The sequence below is a fragment of the Martes martes genome (assembly GCF_963455335.1).
Source record: "Martes martes genome assembly, chromosome: 7".
Lineage (NCBI taxonomy): Eukaryota > Metazoa > Chordata > Mammalia > Carnivora > Mustelidae > Martes > Martes martes.
This window is the reverse complement of record NC_137894.1, coordinates 17,728,207-17,750,979: the sequence shown is the minus strand read 5'-3', so window position 1 is coordinate 17,750,979 and position 22,773 is coordinate 17,728,207. Positions and strand designations below refer to the sequence as shown.

The 22,773-nt window shown below is 44.1% G+C and overlaps 1 protein-coding gene across 1 annotated transcript in view; it reads left to right on the top strand.

Moving 5' to 3' along the window:
• CERS3 (ceramide synthase 3) overlaps positions 1–22,773 on the top strand; it is a 104,662-nt gene that overhangs the window by 66,132 nt on the left and 15,757 nt on the right. The window contains exon 11 of the mRNA XM_080809367.1: positions 6,541–6,694. Within this exon, the coding sequence (XP_080665493.1) occupies positions 6,541–6,694 (154 nt within the window). The remainder of the gene's footprint in view (positions 1–6,540; positions 6,695–22,773) is intronic.

Below are 22,773 nucleotides of genomic sequence, written 5' to 3'. Positions count from 1 at the left end.
TTGAATATCATTCAAATACTGCTGGGGAATCACTAGACTAGAAAGACCTTCCTAAGTTCAGATAAACGACTTCTCTGACTCTTGACAGTTTCCTCCATAAACCACAAGGGCAAATAACAATTTAGTCAAGGCTGATCCGCTGAAAGAAAGGAGCACTCCGTCTCAACAGAAGTTTACAGGGGGAGGCACTGGCTCGATGGTTCGTTTCTTGAACTCATCACACCTAGAGGTTGTGAGGAATACACTGGATGAATGAGACACAGTTCCTACCCTGCGGGAGGAGTTCATAAGGGCAGTAGGAGAGATCCTTCTATCAACCACCCTCTCTATATATTTGAAGATTATTAATACTGACCCGTGTTTTGGATGTTCAAAAAATTTTTCCAAAGGTGAATAATCTTCAGGTAAGGAACTTGCTTACCTGCAAGGGTACATATGCTTGCAGTAACTTTATGTACTCCCCACCATTGGTTCGCTCGACTTCAAGCTTCAGCTTTCAAGGATCTGGCTCTCACTGGCAAAGGAAAGCAGTACCATGGGAAGCCTCAGGTGAAAAGGAATTCTGTGGGTCATGTGGCCCTAGAAGTACGTGGAAAGGCTATCAGAGAGAGGGCAGTTTTAAGACAAGACATGACAAAGCTAGAAGCGTACAGCAGTGCTCTTAGCGGACACTCAGCAGAGGGGAGACAAGAGTAGGGACCCAGGGGACCTTTCCCATCCTCATAAGGCCTGGAGCCTGGGTTCTGAATAAGTCAAGGGCAGAGCCTGGGTGTCATGGTGCCCTGGTGGGTTTCTAGGCCCTCCTGGGATGGTGCAGTGCCCGACTCACAGTCACCAGAGGAAAGGAAGGGCTCGTGTAATGTGAGAGTGGCTCTGTTGAAGCTGGGGCCCCTCCCTGGAGCCACCACCACAGATGTGTATCTCTGAACTAGACTTTCCAGTTTCGCACCTTGTGTAAGAGACAATGAACTTCACTACCTGGGTTTGTTCAGTGTCTCCTTGGACAGTGTGCCCTCACGGGAACTCCTTCCCTCGCACCCACGTGCTCATTACTTCTGCTGCTCATAGATATGTAAAGGACAGCTCCAATAATCACCCTTCTTCGTATCATAATACTTTAGGATAACGGATGTTACCCAGAATTTAGCCCAACTCCCTTATTCATTTATTTATTTAGAAATAATTTCAAACGTATAGGATACTTTCAAGTATATTACAAAGAATTTTAACATATTGCATTTACCCAGATTTACTAGTTGGTATTGTGCCCTGTTTGCTTTCTCTTTTCTGTTCTCCTCTCATCCCTCTCTGTTTACACACACACACACACACACACACACACACGCGCACACACACGCATACATGTATCTACATGTGTTTTCTGAACCATCTGAAAGTTGCAAGCATCATGTCCTCTTAGTCTTAAATTCTTCACTGCATCTTTCCTAAGAACAAGGAGATCCTCTTACGAATCACAGTATAGTTGTCAATTTCCGGAAATGTAGCAACCCACCATCCATGTTTCAGTTTTGTCCATTGATCCAATATGTTTTCCCCCCCTCCTACTGGATCTGGCACAGGATCATATTTTGCCTTCAGTTCTCATTCACCTGAAACAAACAGTTCCTTTCTCCTTCAGGTCATCAGCGTTGTCGAAGCATGTAGACCCCCCTATTTATATTCCAGGTGGGGAGTTAAGATATTTCCAGGATCACACAGCAACTTAGGAAAGAACCAAGACTAGGAATAGGGCATTTGAAACACAGAACAGATATGTTCAAATTCCATTAGTAAATCGGACAACTTAAAGCAGCCATAATTTGCCTTCCCTAAGTATTTATTACATTTCCTTCACTACACAGTCACTTTGAAATGTAAGGCATCCCTGACATATAAGGCAGGCAATTACTCACCAGTAGAACCAGTCTTTGTTATCCTGAGAAGGCTGAATGCACCCCTATAATTAGCGAGAGAAAAGGAACTTCACCTTCCAGTTTTCATTAGGAAAACACAACTTTTGGTGGCTGCCTTATCTAGCCCAGCAAATCCAACTACTGTTTAAACCAACCATGTGATTTTTTTTCCAAACCATGGAAACTCCAGTAATTGCTAGAGGGAAGGTGGGAAAGCAAACCAAAGAGGGAAAAGTCTGAGGTTCACGATGCAGGGTCACGGGCGTAGTGCAACCGTTCGGACGGATTAAAGGCCAGTGTTCAGAGCAGAGTGGTTTCAGGAATCCAGGAGTACAGAGTCTCTGAGCATCCTCTGTGGAAAGAGAAATTCCACATGGCCCGGAAGGGAAACATGTGTTTGTGTGTTCGTGCGTGTGCTTGCACATGTGACACACGTGTCTGGGACAAAATTGAGAAGGACAGAGGGGTTGGTTTTTCCCTCCTTCCCACTCTTCTTTTTGCAAAAGAAGAGAAGAGTTGAGATTGAGTCTGGACCATCCTTTACTGAGGACACAGACTGACAGAGAAAGGTGCTGACCGAGTAACCTTGGCCCCCAGACCCGCTGTCCCTTGGGCCACAGCGGCCACCCCCTTTGGAGCTCCTCTCCACTTGGTCCCCTCTGTCCTCCTGCACAGAATGTTCCAGCAGCACAGCGTCCCCACTTCCTCTCCAGAGTGGCTTCCCCCTCCTTTCCCGAAGCAGAAACTCCAGCCCGTTCAGCTGCCCAGTCCCCTGGGTGCTGCTGTCCCTGTAGTGGGAATGCGAGCTCTCCGCAGTAGGAAGGGGTGGGTGAAAAAGGCGTTGTCAGAGCGGGAGTCACGGCCATGGTTAGAACTACCGTTTTCCCAGTGCTTCCTGGAAGTGAAGCTCTTCCCAGTTGTCCACTCCTTAAGCCCACACAACAGTTTGATGAGGGGAGTGGTGGTGTTTTCATTTCACAGAAGAAACGGATGCCCAGAGAGCTTAGGTCACTTGCTGCCGACCGCAGGGGAGCCTGGATCCTCAGCTCGCCAGCCCCAGAGCCCATGCCTTTCGTCTCCCCTTGGGGCAGTAGCTGGCTCTCTCTGGAGGCATCTGTATTTTAGTGGTAGTCTCTTCCATTTCTAGGACGCTACAGTTTGCAAAGCTGGCTGTGTGTTTCCCTGGAGCCTCCCAGTCACGGGGCAGGGTGACTTCCACCCTGTCCAAGGTCCAGGAGGCTTAATGACTTGGGTGCCCGTTATGAGGCCAGAAAAGGGGCCTCAGGCCCAGAACGCTGCTCTGATGAGTCTGGGCCGGGTGTATCACTCTCCTTTCTAAAGCTAGCAAAGCTTCCGGATGCCATGTCTTGCAAAGCCAACAGGGGACGCCTCCATTCACCTCCGCACCTGTATCTTACACCACCCCTCCCTGCCACTCCTCTCCCTTCAGCTGCACTGGTCTCATCTTAGCCCTTGACTTTTCTACACTGCCTCCCACCTGAGGGCCTCATACAAGTGGTCCCTTCCAACCAGGACCTTCTTTTCTGTGTCTTCCCTTGAACTTGAAGAAAAGAGAAATCTCAGGTCAGCTATACCCACCCCCTGTTTTGTTTTGTTTTGTTTTTTCTTTGTTTGGATCACAATGAGTAATTACATAGTTAAGGCGTTATTCACATTCTCTGGTAGAATTATAAAGGAGATGCTTTTGAATCATTTCCTTTGTTGTTATTTTTTAAAGATTTTATTTATTTCTTTGACAGACAGATCACAAGCAGGCAGAGAGGCAGGCAGAGAGAGAGGGGGAAGCAGGCTCCCTGCTGAGCAGAGAGCCTGATGTGGGACCCTGAGATCATGACCTGAGCTGAAGGCAGAGGCTTAAGCCACTGAGCCACCCAGGCGTCCCTCCTTTGTTATTTTTGATATTGACAAATTCCTAATGGGGATCTAGTAAAGAGGAAGGCCCAGGAACAGGGGAAGGGAGGACAGAGATGAAGATGTCATGGCCGCTGCCTTTGGAAAGCTTGCCAGCAAGTGAAGAGTGATCTTGTGCAAGCAACTGTGACCGCAGGGCAGGTTGAATCAGGCCAAATTCTCTCAAGGAGTTGGTAGTGGGGGAGCCTAGAGGAATTGCTATACATTGAGAGGTGATCAGAAGAGCACGGAGAGCTTTGTTGTAGAGGCACCCATGCTTTGGTGGGTGAAGACAATCTCAGCTGAAATGGGGAAGGGCATTATAGGCTGAGAGCGTACAGAATAAGGCACACAATTGCTTACAGATCCAGCAAACGAGAATGGCAAAGAGGCTTTACGATGCACATTATTTCCTGAAATCCCTGTGAATGCAGGCACTAGAATGTAAGCCTTACTGCTTCAGGGATTTGGCTCAGTTTTATTCATTGCCCTAGTCCTGTCTCCTATAAAGTGCCAGGTAGCACTTTGGTAGGTGCTCAGTGAACACTTATTGAATGGATTGGATGGATACTCGTTGCTTCCACTTCACAGTTGAGAAAATGCATGGAGAATTGGATCAAGGCTACACAGAACCAAGATTTTAAGTGAAAGAGCCAATATATCAAGAAAATATGGGGAAATATGTTTTGTGATGATAAAGATGAGAAAGGCCCTTTAAAGCATACCATAGAGGCAACCAAGAAAGGCAAAAAAATGATAAATTTGGTTACAAGAATATTTTAGAAGTTAGTTTGCCACAAAAATCATTAACAAGGTTGAAAGAATTAGACTATGTGGTGATATTTAATAGGATTTAAAAATAATGTTGTTGCCCTCGATATGTAAAAAGCACTCATGAATCAATGGAAAAAGTAAACACCCGGATAGAAAAATGGACAAATAGCATGAAGAAGCAGTTCACAAAAGTATAAATCAAAATTACCTAATAAAACACAAGTATATATACATATATATTCACTTCACAATAAATAAAATTGTAAATATAAACAGCATGATGCTCTTTTAGATAGAGACTGACAAAGTACAATGTTAGTCAAGATCGAAGGAAGCAGGTAATCTCATACACTAGTGTAAGACAGTAAATTGCTGTGGTCTTGCTGGAAAGCAGTCTAGCAATGTACTCTAAAATGTAAAATGAGTATACTTTTTGATTAAGGATTTTAGCTATTTTAAGAAAATAATCAAACAGTTCTATCAAAATGTCTTTACAAGTAATTCTTACAATATTCTCTATAACACTATGAAAATTTGGAAAACAGTATCTACCCAAAAAGGGATTAGTTAAATAAATTATGATATCTATAAGTATATTTCTGTACAGGTGTTACATAGGATGGCATATAGTAGGGGTTGGCAAACTCCAGCTCACAGGCCAAATCCAGCCCACTGACTGTTTTTGTTAATAAAGTTTTATTGCCACATGGCCACACCCATTAATTGGTATAATTCTGTGACTGCTCTCCCATTATGGTGGCAGAGTATTTGCAACAGAAACCAAATGACCCAGAGGCCTAAAATATTTACTATCTGCCCCTTTACAAAACTGTTTACTGATCCCTGATATGTAGGTATATCCATTAACATGGAAAGCTCTATGTATCATATTATTGAGTCATAAAATCAGGGTACGAAATTACATGCCTAGTGTGTTTCTGTGGTATAAAATCGTGTGGTAATGGGGAAGGGGCCAAAAGGAAAAGGAACTTAAAGACCTAAAAAACGTATTTTTAGGAGGGATACAGATCTCTTTAAGTATTGTAATTCATACGACACCAAAAAAAGAGTCAGTTTTACCATGTGTTCATGTAAAAAGTAAAATATGTGTGGGAAAAACTGGAGGATAATACACAAAAGGCCCAATATAATTTGTTTAGACTGGCGGTATTATGGGCAACTCTATTTGTTTTTCTTCTTTTTCCTATTTGTGTATGAACAGATTATTTTTATAGTTAGAATAATATACCTATAAGCAAACCAATCCAGGAACTCTAAGATCATGGTGGTGTATGAAGTTTGGGAAGGGATCAGGTAAACCCTTCCTACGGCGGTCACATCTGAAGTCACCGTGCGTTCCGGGTGATCGAGGGCAGCTCAGAATGATGTCCGTGAGTCTGTTCACAAAATACATAAAGCATGCAGTTGGCTTTAGAAACTGGAAGTAATAATAGAATTTTTGCTACTTTAAAAGCCTCTTTTATTGGAAAATTTACTTTGGTAAAATTCACCATTCACTTTGCTGCCCAATACACGAGGTTGTGTCATAAGGGCAATTATAACCCTATGTAAACACGCATTATCCTATTTATTCTATAAACCCCGGGGAAGCCAAGTAGGGTCGTGTACACTCTTCTGCTTGCAGAGAGGAAACCCAGGTACAGAGACTGGAGTGCAGGCAGCCTGACCATAAAAATTCCATTTGCTTTAACTTTTCTCCCCAGAGGCAGACTGTATTTTTTTTTTTTTTTTAGCTCGCCAATAATGATATAAAAGGTAATATTATCATATTGTTTTCCCTTGAGAATTTCCTGGGCATGGTTAGAAATGAAATAAATGTTGAATGCCTTGGGAGGAAAAGTATTTGTTTTCCCACTGAAAATTCGCTAGTACTGTGTAATGAAATCCTTTGGTCTGGTTTTGTTTTGTTTTTTGTTTTTAGGATTTTGTACTGCACACTGATTCTGCCTCTGCACTACCTGGAGCCTTTCTTCTCATATATCTTCCTCAACCTCCAGCTCCTGGTCCTGCAAGCCCTTCACCTGTACTGGTGCTACTTCATCCTAAAGATGCTCAGAAGATGTTTATTCATGAAGGTAAGGGCTGTCTGAGCCTCACTGCTCTCAGCAAGTGGACTTTGTTGCCAGATTGAAGGTGATGCCCAGGCGACGGAATGCGTTAGTTATTTTGGAGTTAACCAGAATTCCTTTTCTTCCTCTTGATTTGATCGTGATTGACAAAAACGTATCTAAAAGGTGCTTTTTTTTTTTTTTTTTAGGTAGGTCTCTATGGTGCTTTTAAGAAATTGCATTTGTTAGAGGACCAGTCATTTTTATAACGCTTTGGTCCAAAAATTGTTGCTTTTTTAAAAAAATGGATTTTATTTATTTATTAGAGAGAGAGAGTGCATGAGAGAGAGTAGGGGCAGAGGGAGAAGGAGAAGCAGGCTTCCCGCCGAGCAGGGAGCCTGATGCAGGGCTGGATCCCAGGACCCTGGGATCATGACCTGAACAGAAGGCAGATGCTTAACTGACTGAGCCACCCAGGCGTCCTGATTGTTGCTTTTTAAAGAATGTCCTAATGAGTCTAAATTTGCTTTGGTTTGGGACAAGCTTTATGGTGATTATAAGTGATTACCGAGTAATACTTCAGAGCCTAACATTTACCTTCACTGAGCACCCGGTTTGCACATGATGCTCACCCCGACCCTTCTCCTACCATCTGAAATATTGTCTGTCATTTGACTATGCTTTTTTTCTTGAAAGCAGCTTCTTCTCTAAATAATAACAAACTAATAATACATTTCAGACAGTAGGAGCTTTCTGTTTGTTTGTTTTGAATTCTGTTCTGGGTGTTAATTCCAGAACAAGGGTGGGGAGGGCTTCAGAAATGAGTAAGACACAATTCACTGCCTTTGGGGAAACGACCCAGCATCTGGGGGGAATATTCACCTACTAGCGACTTCCTATAGTGTGCTAATGTGATATCCCATAAACTTGCTGTGGAAGACAGAAACCCGTTGACTCAAGGGCCGGCCAGGGAACGTTATCAAATGGACGGAATTTGACTTGAGCCTTGAAGGCAAGGAAAAGAAAATCACAGTTCCTTGTCAGAAAATCATACTTCCGAGGAAGTTGTTTTCTTTTTTTAAAAATTTATTTGACAGACAGAGATCACAAGTAGGCAGAGAGAGAGGAAGGAAAGCAGGCTCCCCGCTGAGCAGAGAGCCTGATGCGAGGCTCGATCCCAGGACCCTGGGATCATGACCTGAGCCGAAAGCAGAGGCTTTAACCCACTGAGCCACCCAGGCACATCCTGAGGAGGTTTTAATTAAGGATCTTTCAAGGTGGAAGTTACAGCGGGCCCGTTTTCCAAGGTTACCGTCCACATATAACGCAACACGGTATCATCAGAGGGAGTGACTTGTATGTAACAGGTATGGTGGTAATTTACCTGGGAAGCTCATGATCTGATGAAATGGACATCGTAGTAACTGACCTCTGGGTTTTCTACCATCTCTTAGCTTCTAGATCTAGACAGAGGTATAGGGAGTTGGGCTACATCCGGATTAATCTCAAACCAGATTCTGAAAAGTAGTTTTTGTTTGTTTTACCAAATGACTGACTTGAGCTCGTTTGCTTGGGAGCGGACTCTCTCCCTTAAAAAGTCAGAGTGCCAAGAAGAAACGCTTTCATCGAATGGTTCTAGTTTATTAATATTCTGAATAGTTTTCTCATGACCTCTGCAAAAGTTATTTTACCTTCGAGTGACTGACAAAGTTGAAGGGAGTGCGATAAGGATAAAAAGTGGAGCAGTTAGACCCTTTGCACATGGGGAGCTTGGAGGGAAGGAAGGGCGCTGAACTGAGCCGGTCCCAGCCCTGGGTCGAGCTTCCTGGAGCGCGGGTCTCCCTAGCCGGAAACTATGCCCTTAATCACTGGTGAGTGACAATAATTACAGGCTGGAAGGGAGCCAGGCTGAACAAAGCTCGGAGCCCAGAAGATACTCTTGTTTGGTTTCAGCATTGTGTTCATACTTCTGATCTCTAATGGGTTGTACCAGGCCTGATTAAAAACCGAGTGGGTCGGGGAGCCGTGGACAGGAATTCCCGATTTCTCATGCTGTACTTTGGAAAAGCTGTTTCCAATTGTGATTTGACAGCGGTGGTGGAGGCCCCCGAAGCCCTAATCCCTGCAGTTTGTATGACTTCAGCTGGCTTGCATGTGCACACTGTTTTCCGTAGCAGTGGCAAAACTGGCTGTGAACTTGGCTTCTTCCTCCAAAGCCGTAAAGCTGCCTTTTAAAGAATGCTATTTGAAGGCCCCGTAGCATGCGAAGGGGAGGAGACAGATAAAGGCGGGAGTGGACATTCCTAGAGGAGTTTTCAACTCTACTTAATAAGAGTTTTCAACTCTACTTAATAACTTGTTAGCGTTTCATATACATCCCTCGGTCATTATGAAGGTGACGAATTCTTGGATATTTAGAAAACGGAACTACCGAAGTTCTCAGGCCTTCTAAAATGTCTCTCAAATCTTCTAACAGACAAGATTTGAGAGACATTTGTCTTTTTAAGTTCCTTATGCCTGATAGGCCCTTGATAAGTAGTGTTGAATATGCAAATGAATATGTAATTCAGGGAAACAAATTGCGGGGGGGAGGCGGTGGATGGTGGTGGAAAGTTACAAAATTGTTTATTAAGCTTTTATTCTGGTCTCCGTGGATTTGCCTGGTAGACCGGAAAGACAAAAGTGACAACACATCTTAAAAATAGCGTTTGTTGAAATATCCACACCTTATTTCCCCTCAACAGTGGGGTCATCGCCTGCAAATCATGAACGAGGACCTTCTACCATTTGCTTCTGCTGTCTAATACCTTAAAATAAGAATCTCACTATAATTTCAGGGCTCTGACATACACAGACCATGGCCAGCAGGCACTGAAACCGAGCTGGTTCCTTTCAAATGGGGGATCTTGTGAGGAACTCCCAGCCCACACATCACTTCGGGAAGTATGATGGACCAAGATATTTATGTTGTCATTCTCTCTGCAAACATGAGACGTGCTTTCAGAGGAAGTGAGGAGGGTGGCATGCTCTCGTTTAAGATTACTTAAGAGAATGTGATCATCCCTACGCTTTTATTTTCTTCTTCCTAAATATCACACTGGGTGCCGGCCAACTCAAGCATGTCTCTTTGACATCTTGGGCTGGTGAGCAGCCAAGACATGGAGGGTGGGGCTGAGCGGGCTGCCATGACATCCTAGAGCCAGGACGGAGCAAGGAGCCCCTGGCAACCGGCCCCAGCCATCTGCTCCCGACAGGCAGTGTCTCTTAGGTTCACGGATGACACTTGACACACGCTGGACCCGTTTCGCTCAAGAAAGGCCCCTTCTCATAAATAGGAGAAATCTGTGGCCTTGACCAGATTCGCCCAGTAAGTTTGTGGCCAAGCCAAGGCTCGAACTCGAGTCTCTTTGCTTGCAGTACTCCGCCTTTTCTAATTCCTGTTGATCTGAAATAATCAGAAAATTAACCGAAACAACTGGCATGGAGTAAGAAAGAGTCCATAAACAACTTGAGTAATCGAGATAGTAGAATGAAACAAGAACAGATTCTTTAGCTTGTTTTGGAACTTTCTGAAAACGTAAGAAAACATTCGGAAATCTTTTTTTTTTCCTTTTTGTTTTTCAAGATTGTATTTATTTATTTGTCAGAGAGAGAGAGAGAGAGAGAGAGAGTATGAGCAGGGAGAACAGTAGGCAGAGGCAGAACCAGGCTCCCTGCTGAGCAAGGAGCCCAATGTGGGACTTGATCCCAGGACCCTGGGATCGTGACCTGAGCCAAAGGCAGATGCTTAACTGACTGAGCCACCCAGGGGTCCCCATAATTCTTTTTTTAGTTTCAGGTCACTTCCTAGTAAAGTCCAGAATAGCTAAGAGTACAGACTTTCCTATGTGTTGGCTCTGTGATCTGAGGCTTATTACTTCCATTTACTGCCTCACTTTCTCCACCTGTAAAATGGGGGTGATAGTGTTAACACCTGCCTTGTGGGATAGAGCCTTCAAAACAGTGCCTGGCACAGAGCAAGAGCATGAGGACGTTGGCTGCCATTACCATTACCATTATTCCTATTAACTCAGGTTCTTTGTGGCAAGTCGCAGAGAGGCTGTGATTTCCAGGCCGCCTGACAGTTTGCTCTAAGTCAAACCCTCCCTCCCTCCCCCATGGATAATGCTGCAGCTGAGTCAGGTGTCTGTCCAGGGTGCCCATGACCATTTGCTAAGCTGTCTCTGGCCAGTTGACTTTGTGTGACTCACATTCTGAAATCCTTTTTGACACACGCTCTCAGATAACAGCGTGTTGGTGAAGAAATATAAAATCAGAAACATCCAGCAAACCTCCAGGTCTCTCTTGCTAGTAGTTAATAGTGGATCTAGAAACTGCCCTTTGCTGAACAAGAGATAAAAACATAACAAAGGCTGGCAGTTGAAAGAGAGTACTATAAAAATGCTATCGGTTTGGGGCACCCGGTGGCTAGTCAGTTATGTGTATGAATCTTGGTTTCAGCTCACATCATGATCTCAGGATCATGAGAGAGAGCTCTGCATAGGGCTTGCGCTCCGCAAGGAATCTGCTTGTCCTCCCCCCCACCCAACTTGCTCGCGCATGCGCGCACACACACACATCCTCTCAGATAAATAAATAAATAAATTATTTTTTAAAATACTATCAGTTTACAATTCCATACTTTATAAACTTGTAAAAAGTAACTGCGCAAAGTTGCTTGGTTTAAAGAATTCCAGATTTGAATATTCTTCTACCCTGTACGTTAAGCCGAGCCACAGAAGAGACTTTCAGAACTGGGGGAGCCCACTAAATATCCACCAGGACAGCATGGCCCCCCCTCCTCAAGGCTCATTTGTGTTATAAAACTATGTTATTTATAAGGAGGGGGGTCAGTGAGGAAGTTACATGACTCATCCAAGGTCACACAGGGGTGGGCTTCTTGCCCACGAAGCCCGAGACTTCACAGCCTGTGTTATTAATGCCGTGGTGGTCTTCTCCCTCCCTGGTAGCTCTATGTCCTCCAAACACAAGTGATAGGTATTCAATATGTCTGTGTTTATCTGTGTTTGTCCATGTGTGCATTTAGTGTGACGTAGGCTCAGCTCTCACACACTTCATCATCTTTTTTCCTGTTCAAGGAGTTTTAATAAATGTACAGAGCATACAACCATTCCTCTGTTAAAATATGGACCATTCCCCTGGCCCTATAAATTCTTCGTGCCTACTGCTGGTCCTCATCCCTTCCCACATTGGCAACCACTGTTCTTATTTCCATCTCCATAGATCAGTTTCAACTTTCTTTAAAAAAAAAAAAGATGGCTTGATTGATTTTACTGAGAGAGAGAGCAAGGGCAGGGGGCAGTTGGAGGGGCAGAGGGAGAGGGAGAGAGAGTCTCATGCAGACTCTACGCTGATCATGGAGACAACTCGGGGCTCGATCTCGAGACCTTGAGAGCATGACCTGAGCCAAACGCTTCATGGACTGCACCACCCAGGCACCCCTCGACTTTCTTAAACCTTATATAATTGGAATCATGCAGCGTGTGCTTCTCTATGTTCTTTCACTACAAATTTCATAATCTTATCATGACTTGGCCCGTTCCCTTTGTAATCCTCTTGCCAGTAATCCCTGAAGTCCGGCTCTTCGGAGAGCGCACTCTCTAGAAAATCTCCCCAGGCCTATCCCCATTAGGGGATTTTGTGGCTTAAGACAATCATAAATCTGAGTTTTTATGAACTTGAAGGTGTGGAGTTATTTGAAGAAATCAGAGTAGAAGCAGCAGCCATCTGCGTGGCTCCAAGATAAAAAAGAAGGAAAACGTATCATGAGTGAGAGACCCGGGAGCAAACTGGCCTCTTCCCAGATCCCTGCCTCCAGCAGAATCCCTGTTTCTTTGCCCTGAACCCAGGAGCCTCATAAGAGACCCCCAGGCACAACCAGGGCACCTAGATAAATGCGCAGGAGGAGACCCAACCTCACACTCACATCTTGAGATGGAAGCAACTCAGAACTGGAAAGAGGGGTTCATCTGCCTGGTGGGGAAGTAGAGGCTCAGCGGGACAGAGGGGCTTCCCAGGCTGCTCGAACCACGACAGGAACCCACACAGTGTGTCCTTTTCAGTGAATGTTTTTCTACAGCGGGATACCATTATCCAGGGATTTCTTTAGATACTGGGCTGTTTAATAGCCGTTCCCAGGCCGTTTAGAAATTCTTCTAGTACCTTCTTCCGAATTGTTTCTTCTTTCCGTTAGTCACAGTGGGTACCTGTGTCCAGGTGCTATGACCCCTCTTCCTGCTGCTGACGAAAACAGGCTGACTTCTCAGCTCTTCCTTCCAAGCACATGGGCCTCTGATGGAAAAAGACTGTATTAGTGTTCTTATATCAGTCAAACGAGATTTTATTTCAGTTTTCTTCAATCCATCCTCCGTTCCTTTGGAAACAGGCATGGGCAGCGGCTGGACGCCGGCAGCCGAGTGAGGACTGTTATCTGTAGCTTTCAGCTGCTCGGTGTTTGTTCAAAAGCAGCAAATCTCACTTCCCTGAAATCGCCTGTGAATTTTTAATTATGCACATGATTTTCCGTACTTACTTTATCCCGCATTAGCTCCCGTTGTGCATACGCTTACATTTCTTGTCTTAGGTGTTTCCTAACAGTGGTTTCGAAGATACTAGTCCTTTGGAGGTACGGGGGCTGGTCTGGTCCCTGGATGGGCACGAGATCAGCTGAAGCCTTTGTAAAAGGAGGGGACGTTTTCAAAGGAAACTTGTTCCGTGAAAGCATCTCTGAGGGTAGCAGCAGGCACTCAGGTCCTGCCCTTTCTTTCCTCTGTCCCAGACGTTGACTCTGACGTTTCCTTGAGCCACACGGGTCATACCTCGATGAAGTTGAAAAAGATGTGAGGGATGGGAGAAGATCATCTCTTGTACTTGGTTTTAAAAATCATTTCACAAAATCCTTGGGGCGCCTGGGTGACTCCGTCGGTGACATGTCAGGCTCTCAATTTCGGCTCAGGTCATGATGAGGGTCAATAGATTGAGCCCTGCATTGGGATCCATGCTGGGCATAAAGCCTAATTAAGTTCTCTCTCTCTCCCGCTCCTGCTTCCCCTCCTCCTCCACTCATGCCCTCACGCTCTCTCTAAATAAATAAATAATAATAAATAAAAATCCTTCCATAAAAATGGAATTGAATGGATATTCAAAATGGAATTGAATGGATATATAAAATGGATATATAAAATCCTTCCATAAAAATGGAATTTTATATATTCCTGAAAGGAACAGATACTCTCCATTTTTTTAGTAGTGAAACAAACACATGCACAGGCACATTAACGCACGTACACATGCAGATGTCTTATATGAGACTCGAGTTTCTGTTTCTGTATCAGCCTAGACGAGGGGGCAAGCACAGTTCATGGCTTGTTACTAAATCTACACATTCACACCAGGGAGTGAATTAGTGGGTGCTTGGGCCAGAGAGATTGGTAAAAGCACATGTAGGGGAGAGGTCTACTGTCTCTGTTAATATCTCATGAACTTCTGTGGCCACACCCTTCCGGTGGTCCTTTCTCCTCCCCACTATATAAGTCTCAGAAGAGAGCTTTATGTAACAGAAAAGAAACTTTATTCCTGAAAACTCATTTGGTTTGTAGATCATGGGTCAAATAAACGAATGTTTAACAAAACTTTCATTTTCCTTTAGGATGTGGGCTTTAGCCTCTGAATGACTTACCACATAGACAGGTGGTGTTATCCACACTCTGTTTGGGGGGTAGCAAGTGAGCCATCCGCGGAAGGCTGAACTCTCAGTGGGGGCTATTTTCTGCAAATTGTGTCTCCTTGCCACGTGTAATGGACTCTGGAAAGGCTAAAGAGAGCAGCACTGGGCACGTGCACTCTTCCCAAGACTCGGCGGCCCATTTCACAGGCCTGCCCTGACTCCCAGTCAGATCTCAGCCTCAGTGTTGCTCCAAGCAACCTGGGCCTGTATGTACACCCCTGTAATGTCCTTAGAATTTCTGGAAACCTTGGTCATGTCTTTCAAGTGAATGGGATTGGCTGTTCTCACTCATGTGGCTGGATTGGGACCACTGACACCACGTCTAGAACATTCCACTGGGGCCCGGCTATGGTGGGCTCACAGACTGAGGTCGGAGCTGAGGCGGTAGCAGCTACAGTGGGTGACTATTTATATCATGATTCGATAGAAGGCTCTGAATCTACCTGCACCCCCGGAAATCTCCCTTGACCCACTGATCTGGGTGCAAGATGGTATGAAGAATGTGCAAAAAGTCCAGGCTCTGGGGAGTAGGGGCAATGGACAGAGAACTACCTGTGTTCTGTACCCATCTTGCTCCCCCTTATCAGCTGTGAGTGTGTGCATGTGTGAGTATGACTGGGACGTTGCGAGCACACGTACAAGAGGATTTCAGGGGTGCCCTAGGGGTCCACACCTGTGAGGGGATAAAGGGAGCTGGACAGGGAAGACGGAGAAGTTAAACTGTGGTGCATTTATAACAGAGTCCTCAGCCAACTCTACAGAGAGCCCTAGAGCTGGGTGGTCCTTCTGCGATGTCCAGTTGTGGCAAAGGGGTGGGACCTCTGTACCCTGGCCTGAACATGTCACTGGATGTGGGCTGCCCTCTGGGGAGGGGGGTGTAACTCTGGGCAAGGCAGCTCCCTTCAACCAAGGATAATACCCAGAGAAGGACATGCCTGAGAGCCTCCCAGGGCAGATTGGAGCCGCCGTCCTGAAGACCTCTGGTCTCTGCCCACCCCATTCCGGACCTAACACCCGTCCCCACAAGGAGAGGGAGAGAATATCAAGCAGACTCCTCACTGAGCTTGGAGCCTGACATGGGGCTCGCTCTCACGACCCCAGGATCGTGAGCTGAGCCAAAATCAAGACTCTTCACTGACTGAGCCCCCTGGGCACCCCCTTACTGTGCTTCATTTTGATTAATCACTATTACTATGACTTCACAATCTTTGTTTTTTTTTTTTGTGATATCTGTTCAGCAGTTAACCCAATTGAGTGTGTTTTTAACTTCAGATATTCTATTTTCCATCTCTATAAATGATATTTTGGTCTTTTTTTATATCTTCCATTTTTTCTTAATATGTTTGTGTTTTTCTCTACCTCCTTGAATATATGGACCATATTTATAACAGCTATTTTACCATCTTTGTTTGCTAATTCCATCATCTCTGATAATCTTGGGTCTATTTCTATTCATTGAATTTTGTCCTGGTTATGTGCCCTATTTCCCAACTTCTTTGCAAACCTGCTAATTTTTTATTAGATGCGAGACATTTTGAAGTTTACATTGTTGGATGATGGATTTTGTTGTATTCCTTTTAAATAGTGGCTTTGGTTTGTTTGTTGTTTTAAAGATTTATTTATTTATTTATTTATTTGACAGACAGAGATCACAAGTAGGCAGAGAGGCAGGCAGAGAGAGAGAGAGAGAGGAAGGGAAGCAGGCTCCCCGCAGAGCAGAGAGCCCGATGTGGGGCTCGATCCCAGGATCCTGGGATCATGACCTGAGCTGAAGGCAGAGGGTTTAACCCACTGAGCCACCCAGGTTCCCTGTTTGTTGTTTTAAATAGTGTTTTGGGGGGCACCTGGATGGCTCAGGTCATGATCCTAGGGTCCTGGGATTGAGCCCCGCATCAGGCTCTCTGCTCAGCGAGGAGCCTGTTTCTCTCTCACTCTCTGCCTGCTGCTTTGCCTACTTGTGATCTCTGTCTGTCAAATAAATAAATAAACTCTTTTTTAAAAATAGTGGTTTTGTATGTAGTACAATTAGTGTATTTTCCTTTTGTATAGCATCAAGTTGCTTGTAAGAAGTCTGATCCTTTCAAAGGCTAGTTTTTAAGGTTTGCTAGAGTGAGCCCAGAATAGCCTTCAGTCAATGGTTATTAAGTGAAGTGCTTCTTAGCATTCTCCTCGATGTGCATAAACTAAGAATTCCTTTCAGTCTGGCTCGTGAGAAGACAGCAAGCTATGACCACAGTCTGAGCTCCCGGGGTTGTTTTGCCAATTTTTCCTGGTGAATCTCTGCCTGGCCTTTGGTAGTTTCCTGACTCACCTGCACAGGTCAGTACTCGATCAAGGACTGAAGGGAATTCCACTGAGGATCTCAGGAACTCTCTTTCTGTGTGTCTCCCTTCTCTCCAGCATTCTGTCCGCCAGCTTTGCTTTGGGGAACTCCAAGTTCTGTTTCCTCAACTCGGTGGCACTTCTGGGCTCTGTCTGGGCTTCAGCTCAGAAGCAGTAAGATGGTGTGCGGGCACCAGTGCAGCACTCCCCTCCTTCATTTTCTTTGTCAGAAACCATGATCCTGAGCTGCTTATTGTAAGTCTAAATGTCTAAAAACTATTGCTGTTTTTTTAAGATATATTTTATGCAACTTTCAGTTGTCTAACATGCTAGGATAATCTAATCTTGTTTTTCTATCCTGGCCAGAAGCAGTTGTCACAGTATTTCATTTTCCAAATAACAACAGTTTATAGGCTTCCTGAGACAGCCTATTTCATTTTCAAACAAGTATAACTGTTAGGTAGATCTTTCTTTTTTCCTGATCTTTCCCTCTAGGCCAGTGCTGCCCAATAAAAACATAATGTGAGTCACACACATAATTTTAATTTATCTAGTAGTGTTTTTTAAGAACTCGTAAAGAACAGGTGAAATTAAGTTTAGTAATATATTGAACACAATAGAAGCAAAATATTATCATTTCAGTCTTCCCTGCTATATATTTTGCCTGGTCAATATTTTAACCAGGGAAAGATTATAATCATATGTAAGGTTAATATCACAATTCAGCAATCAATACCAAAAATTATTAATGGGATTCTTTCATCCTTTTTTTCACATTAAGTCTTTGAAATCCAGTGTGGATTTTATTTTATACTTACAGCACATCTCAATGTGGACCAACCACATTCAAATGCTCAGAAGCCACATGTGGTGAGTGGCTACCACACTGGTTGTTGTAGGTCTTGGATCTGGAATAACAAAGGTACTTCTCTTCCCCTGTGTATGGGACAGGTGGTGGGATCTGTTCTCCTGTGGGATCTGTTCTCATGGAGTCTCTGAAGTTATACTCAATTATAATGGGCTGGCTAAACCCACTACCCTTCCTTTTCTTTTTCTTTTTTTTTAAGATTTTATTTTTTTATTTGACAGACAGAGATCACAAGTAGGCAGAGAGGCAGGCAGACAGAGAGAGAGGAGGAAGCAAGTTCCCTGCTGAGCAGGGAGCCTGATGTGGAACTCGATCCCAAGACCCTGGGATCATGACCTGAGCCAAAGGCAGAGGCTTTAACTCACTGAGCCACCCAGGTGCCCCTACCCTTCCTTTTCCACTCTAGAAAGGTTTTCAGTTGGTGAGCAAGGGAGAGTGATAGCCGGCCTATTGTCTTGTCTCTTTCTGTTCTGCAAGATCCTGACTTTTCTTCTGTGTTCTTCTTTCCCTTCATTGGTTATCTTCAAGTACCACATCCTCTTTATTTACCTGATTCTTCCCGACAAACTCCGCTCACCGTCTGATGCATGTTGGGGCTCCTCCTCTTTAGCAAGAGCTAAGAACTACCAGGCCCCCAGCCTGTGCACATATGCTTTCCCTCACTCTTTCTGGAGGTGACTTTTGTCCGTGCTTCTTCTAAGTCACTACACCCACCCGGCTCATTTTTCCATGCTTGCCCTCTCCACTTCCCAGCCACAGGCTAGAGGGCTGTGGTGGCTCATTGGAATTTGGATGTATATTTTCTTCTTATAGAGAATCTGAACAATGTTCTCTGTTTCCCAGGACGTCTTGCTGATGTCTCAGTATGGAAGCTACACACAGCATCCCAGCAGCCCTTAGACACCAACCCTATGCCCTCCCTCACCATGGCTCTGCTTCTGGAGGTTAAATACCTCCAACTCTTCCAACTGTCCCTCATCCTAAGATGCGCTGTTGAGTCTTTTCAACTACCTCTCTTGTTTCGTTTTTTCCCAGATTCTCCTTTAAATGAGCAGCAGTTTTGAGACGTGGTCTGACTAATACACAAGTGGGTCTGCTATCTCTTTTTGTGAAAACTCTACTTCTGTCAGTGCAGCCTAGATTTGTTCTGAGTCACTGGGCAGTCACATTATGCTACTAATTCATACCAAGTTTGAAATCTATTAAAATCCCAAGGTCTTGGGGCACCTGGGTGGCTCAATGGGTTAAGCCTCTGCCTTCGGCTCAGGTCCTGATCTCAGGGTCCTGGGATTGAGCCCTCAGTCCTCATCACGCGCTCTGCTCCGCAGGGAGCCTGCTTCCTCCCCTCTCTCTCTGCCTGTCTCTCTGCCTACTTGTGATCTCCATCTGTCAAATAAATAAATAAAATCTTAAAAAAAAAAAACAAAAACAAAAACCTAGGTCTTCTTCACATGGGCCAAGCCACATTCCCTCCATTCAAGGGTTGTCTGGCAATGGTCATGATTTGTGTTGGAATTTACATTTCTTATTATTAAACTTCACTTCACTTATCCAGCTTATCCTTTGAACCTTTTGCTTATGAATAGGAAAACATGACATTTGATGACAGATGCTTAAACGTTCCTGAGGTCCTTTTCTCTAAAAGCCCTGTCAAAGATTTAGGAATATCCTATATGTCTGTTTATGAAAAAAGTCATTATGCTTCTATCTGATACATATTTTCATCAGGTGAGGATGATGATCACATTTAAGGCAAATACAGGGTGAGGTGTACTGCTCACATCGACAAGAAGCTCTCCCAGGATTTCCACTTTTTATTTCAGATCACCTGGTTACACATTAGCTATGTCGACTACACCTGACTAACATGGCCTGTGGAGCCTTTAAAGAAAGATATTCATGGCCAGGACCAAACTCAAATCAGTTAAATCAGAATTTATGGAGATAGGACCCAGACATCAGACTTTTTAAGAGACTACTTCTCCTGAGTAAGTGATTCTGATCTGCCTTTCAGGTTGAGAGCCACTGGAAAGTAGAGAAGACCACGTGTGTGTGTGTGTGTGTGTGTGTGTGTGCACGTGTGTGTGTCTTCGCCATTACTGGGCTAGCATCCGTGGATGGCTCTCCATTTCTTGGGTCTGCTTTCTAAGAAGCAGAGTGATCTGCTCTGTGTGTGGAGTTTTTGGACATGACCTCCACGAATACTCCCATCTTGCAAATTTTAATCCGAGCAGTAGATTTTCATGTTACACAGGTATTAATGCTAAAAAATTCTTGTAAAGGAAAATTCTGAGTATTGAAACAAACACTTGGAGATTGTTTCCATCGTAGAAACCCAGAATTCTTTAAATAGTACATTTCTCTAGAGAAGTAAAGGCATGACTCATTTTATAAGATGATTTACTAATTATTTTTAAACAACCATCTGTTATAGGAAGTGAGACATACTGCTAATTTTCTACTGCCTCTCTGGACTAAAAGGACTCATGACATAAAGATATTAATGAAATAAAAATGAGTTGGAATCATGGAATTTTAAAACTGGAAAGACCCATAGGAGATCCTCTGCTTCAACTTCTGTTTACAGAGAGTGGCAATCTAGGGAGGGACTATGGCCTAAGAAACAGCCGGCCAACCACAATGTCAGCCCAGACATCGCCTAGAGCTGGTTAGAAATGCAGCACCTCCAGGCCCACCAGAGACCTTGCGAATGAGAGTCTATATTTTCATCAACTCTAGGTGATTTATATGCATATTAAAGTTTAAGAAGCATTGGTCTAGAAAATTTGGACCCCGATAACTAACAGGAAATGTCCATGTATAGCTAGGTTTGATAGTTTCCAATTTAAATTTAATGCAACTTCTTTGAGAAAAAAAAATGGAGGGAAAACTCAATCTTTCTTTTTTTTTCTTTTCTGTGACCTTGTCATCTTGGATAATAAGAAGTAGTATAACAAAAAGGAATGCATCTTGGTAGGAGTTTAGAAAATTGCACTCCTTGAGTGAATGTACTTCTTTTTCTTTTCAGACAGGGAAAGCTACAAGTTTGCTTTCAACAGCATAAAATGCTTATTCTATTGTCCTTTGTTTCATTGCCAGCTGTGGATTTAGACGTGGAGCCATTCAAAAGGCAGTGGGATGTTATGAGTCATTCATGACCTCCTGGGCTTTTGACATGACTGGAGAACCACAGATTCCCAAGCTCAGAGTTTCCTGAAGGCATTTCAGAAACACAGCTCTGCAATTTATTGAAACCCTAGGTGCAGATGTCTTTCCCAGAGGTGTACAGGAGTGCTGTGGCAGAGTTGACTCCTTTACTCAAAACGAGCATTTTCTCTTGTTAGCATTACTATCATTTTCCCCTCATTGTCAACATTTGCTTTGTTTGGTAATCCTTGCAATCTGTTCTTAGGAGTCCAGACCAGGGTCGGATGTATCTACCTTCCCTAACAGGCAGATCATGATTGATTGATAAAGATCTATAGATTCTGGAATCTTAAAATGAAGAAAAAATTACACAAAAAATAAAGCCAAGCATACAGATACGAGGGTTTGACTACATTTACTGTATGCGCCTCCCCCCCTTTTTGGTGGAGATGAAAGTAGTAAGTCATGTCTGAACTGAGTGGTGTTCGTTGTGATACACACATAGTACAATGCAGGCTGATGGGTATGGATGGAAGAATGTTCTCTGAGATCCACAGCACTGAGAAGGGTTCTGATGTTCTATCATATGAGATCAGTGGAAGGAAATGGGAATGTTTAGCGGGAAGAGGATTTAATGTCCATTGTTTGAAGGAAGTTTGAAGGAAGTACCCAGACTCCTCTTGGACAATTACTCGGTCATTACTGGAGATGTATAGGCAGGAGTGTGTATGTTTTTTGCTTGGGTTATCCAAAAAGACATATCAGCTTCAGTAGAAACTAGATTCGATGAGCTTCAAAGTCCTTTCCAAATACAGAGGGCTTTGGGCACTGTTCTCTCTCATGCATTAACCCATCTGCACCTCCAGCCTATGCCACTGCCACTTCTCCCCTGCACCATGCCCGCAGCCACCAGAGGTCTGCCTGTGGCCACTCCGAATTCCCTCTACCACTTATAGCAATAGGATCTGCTGTTATATATCAACCAGCATCTCCCTTAGAGCAGAAGTTTTCTGAGTATAGACACCTTGTCTGTTTGAGTCACTGGTCTGCTCCCCGTATCGCAAAAAGTACGGCACAATGGCCTCTCTTTGGACTTACAAGTAAATAGAACTTCTGCGACCTGTGAAACTGATCATATGGTCCATGCTTCCTCCCTGACTTCATGTCAGGACAGGCTCCATCTGTCTTATTATGTTTTAGCTGTGTTAGCCTTTCTGATCCCTAAGCACGTCAGACTTTCCCCCACCCAAGGCTCTTTACCCCACTCTTCCCTGACCAGTCCTACTCAACCTTCAGGTAACAACCTTTGCATTCCATTTCCTTCCTGATGTCGCCCCATCTAAGTGAGATCCCCAATTTACACATCGGGGTATCTCTACTTCATAACACTTATAAATGTGTAGCTTTGTATTTACTATTATATGTTTGAGCTCTTGGGATTTGGTTCTCTCCATAGACCGCAAGATATCTCAAGACAGGGACTATTAAGTCCCTGATGTTTCGCGGAATGCCCGGGGGCTCCAGAAATAATTTTTTGAACCAGTGGTTCTTAACTGGGGTGATGTCCAGGGACATTTGGAAATCTCTGGAGACATTTCTGATGGTCACAACTGTATCTAGTGGACAGAGACTAAGGATATATACTGTTAACCCTCCTAATGGGTAGAACAGTCCCCACACAAAGAACTGTGTGCCCCACAATGTCAAGAGTGCCCAGGCTGAGATTCATGGAATGAATAGATGAACTTATTTCTCTTTTGGCTGAGTCGCTTTGTGGTTGGAGGTGTTCCCAAATTATTTCTTGCTTTCTCACCTGCCTGTGTCATTCTGTACAGAGGGAAGGTAGGTTATTCTGGAACAGCCAAACACACTATTTCTTGAGAAGCCAAGCTCTGCATTATTAGCTGGGTAGCATTTCTTCAGATGTAAATATTGGCAGTTAAAAATTACTCAAGTGATGACGGTTGCCAGCCATTTCCTTTT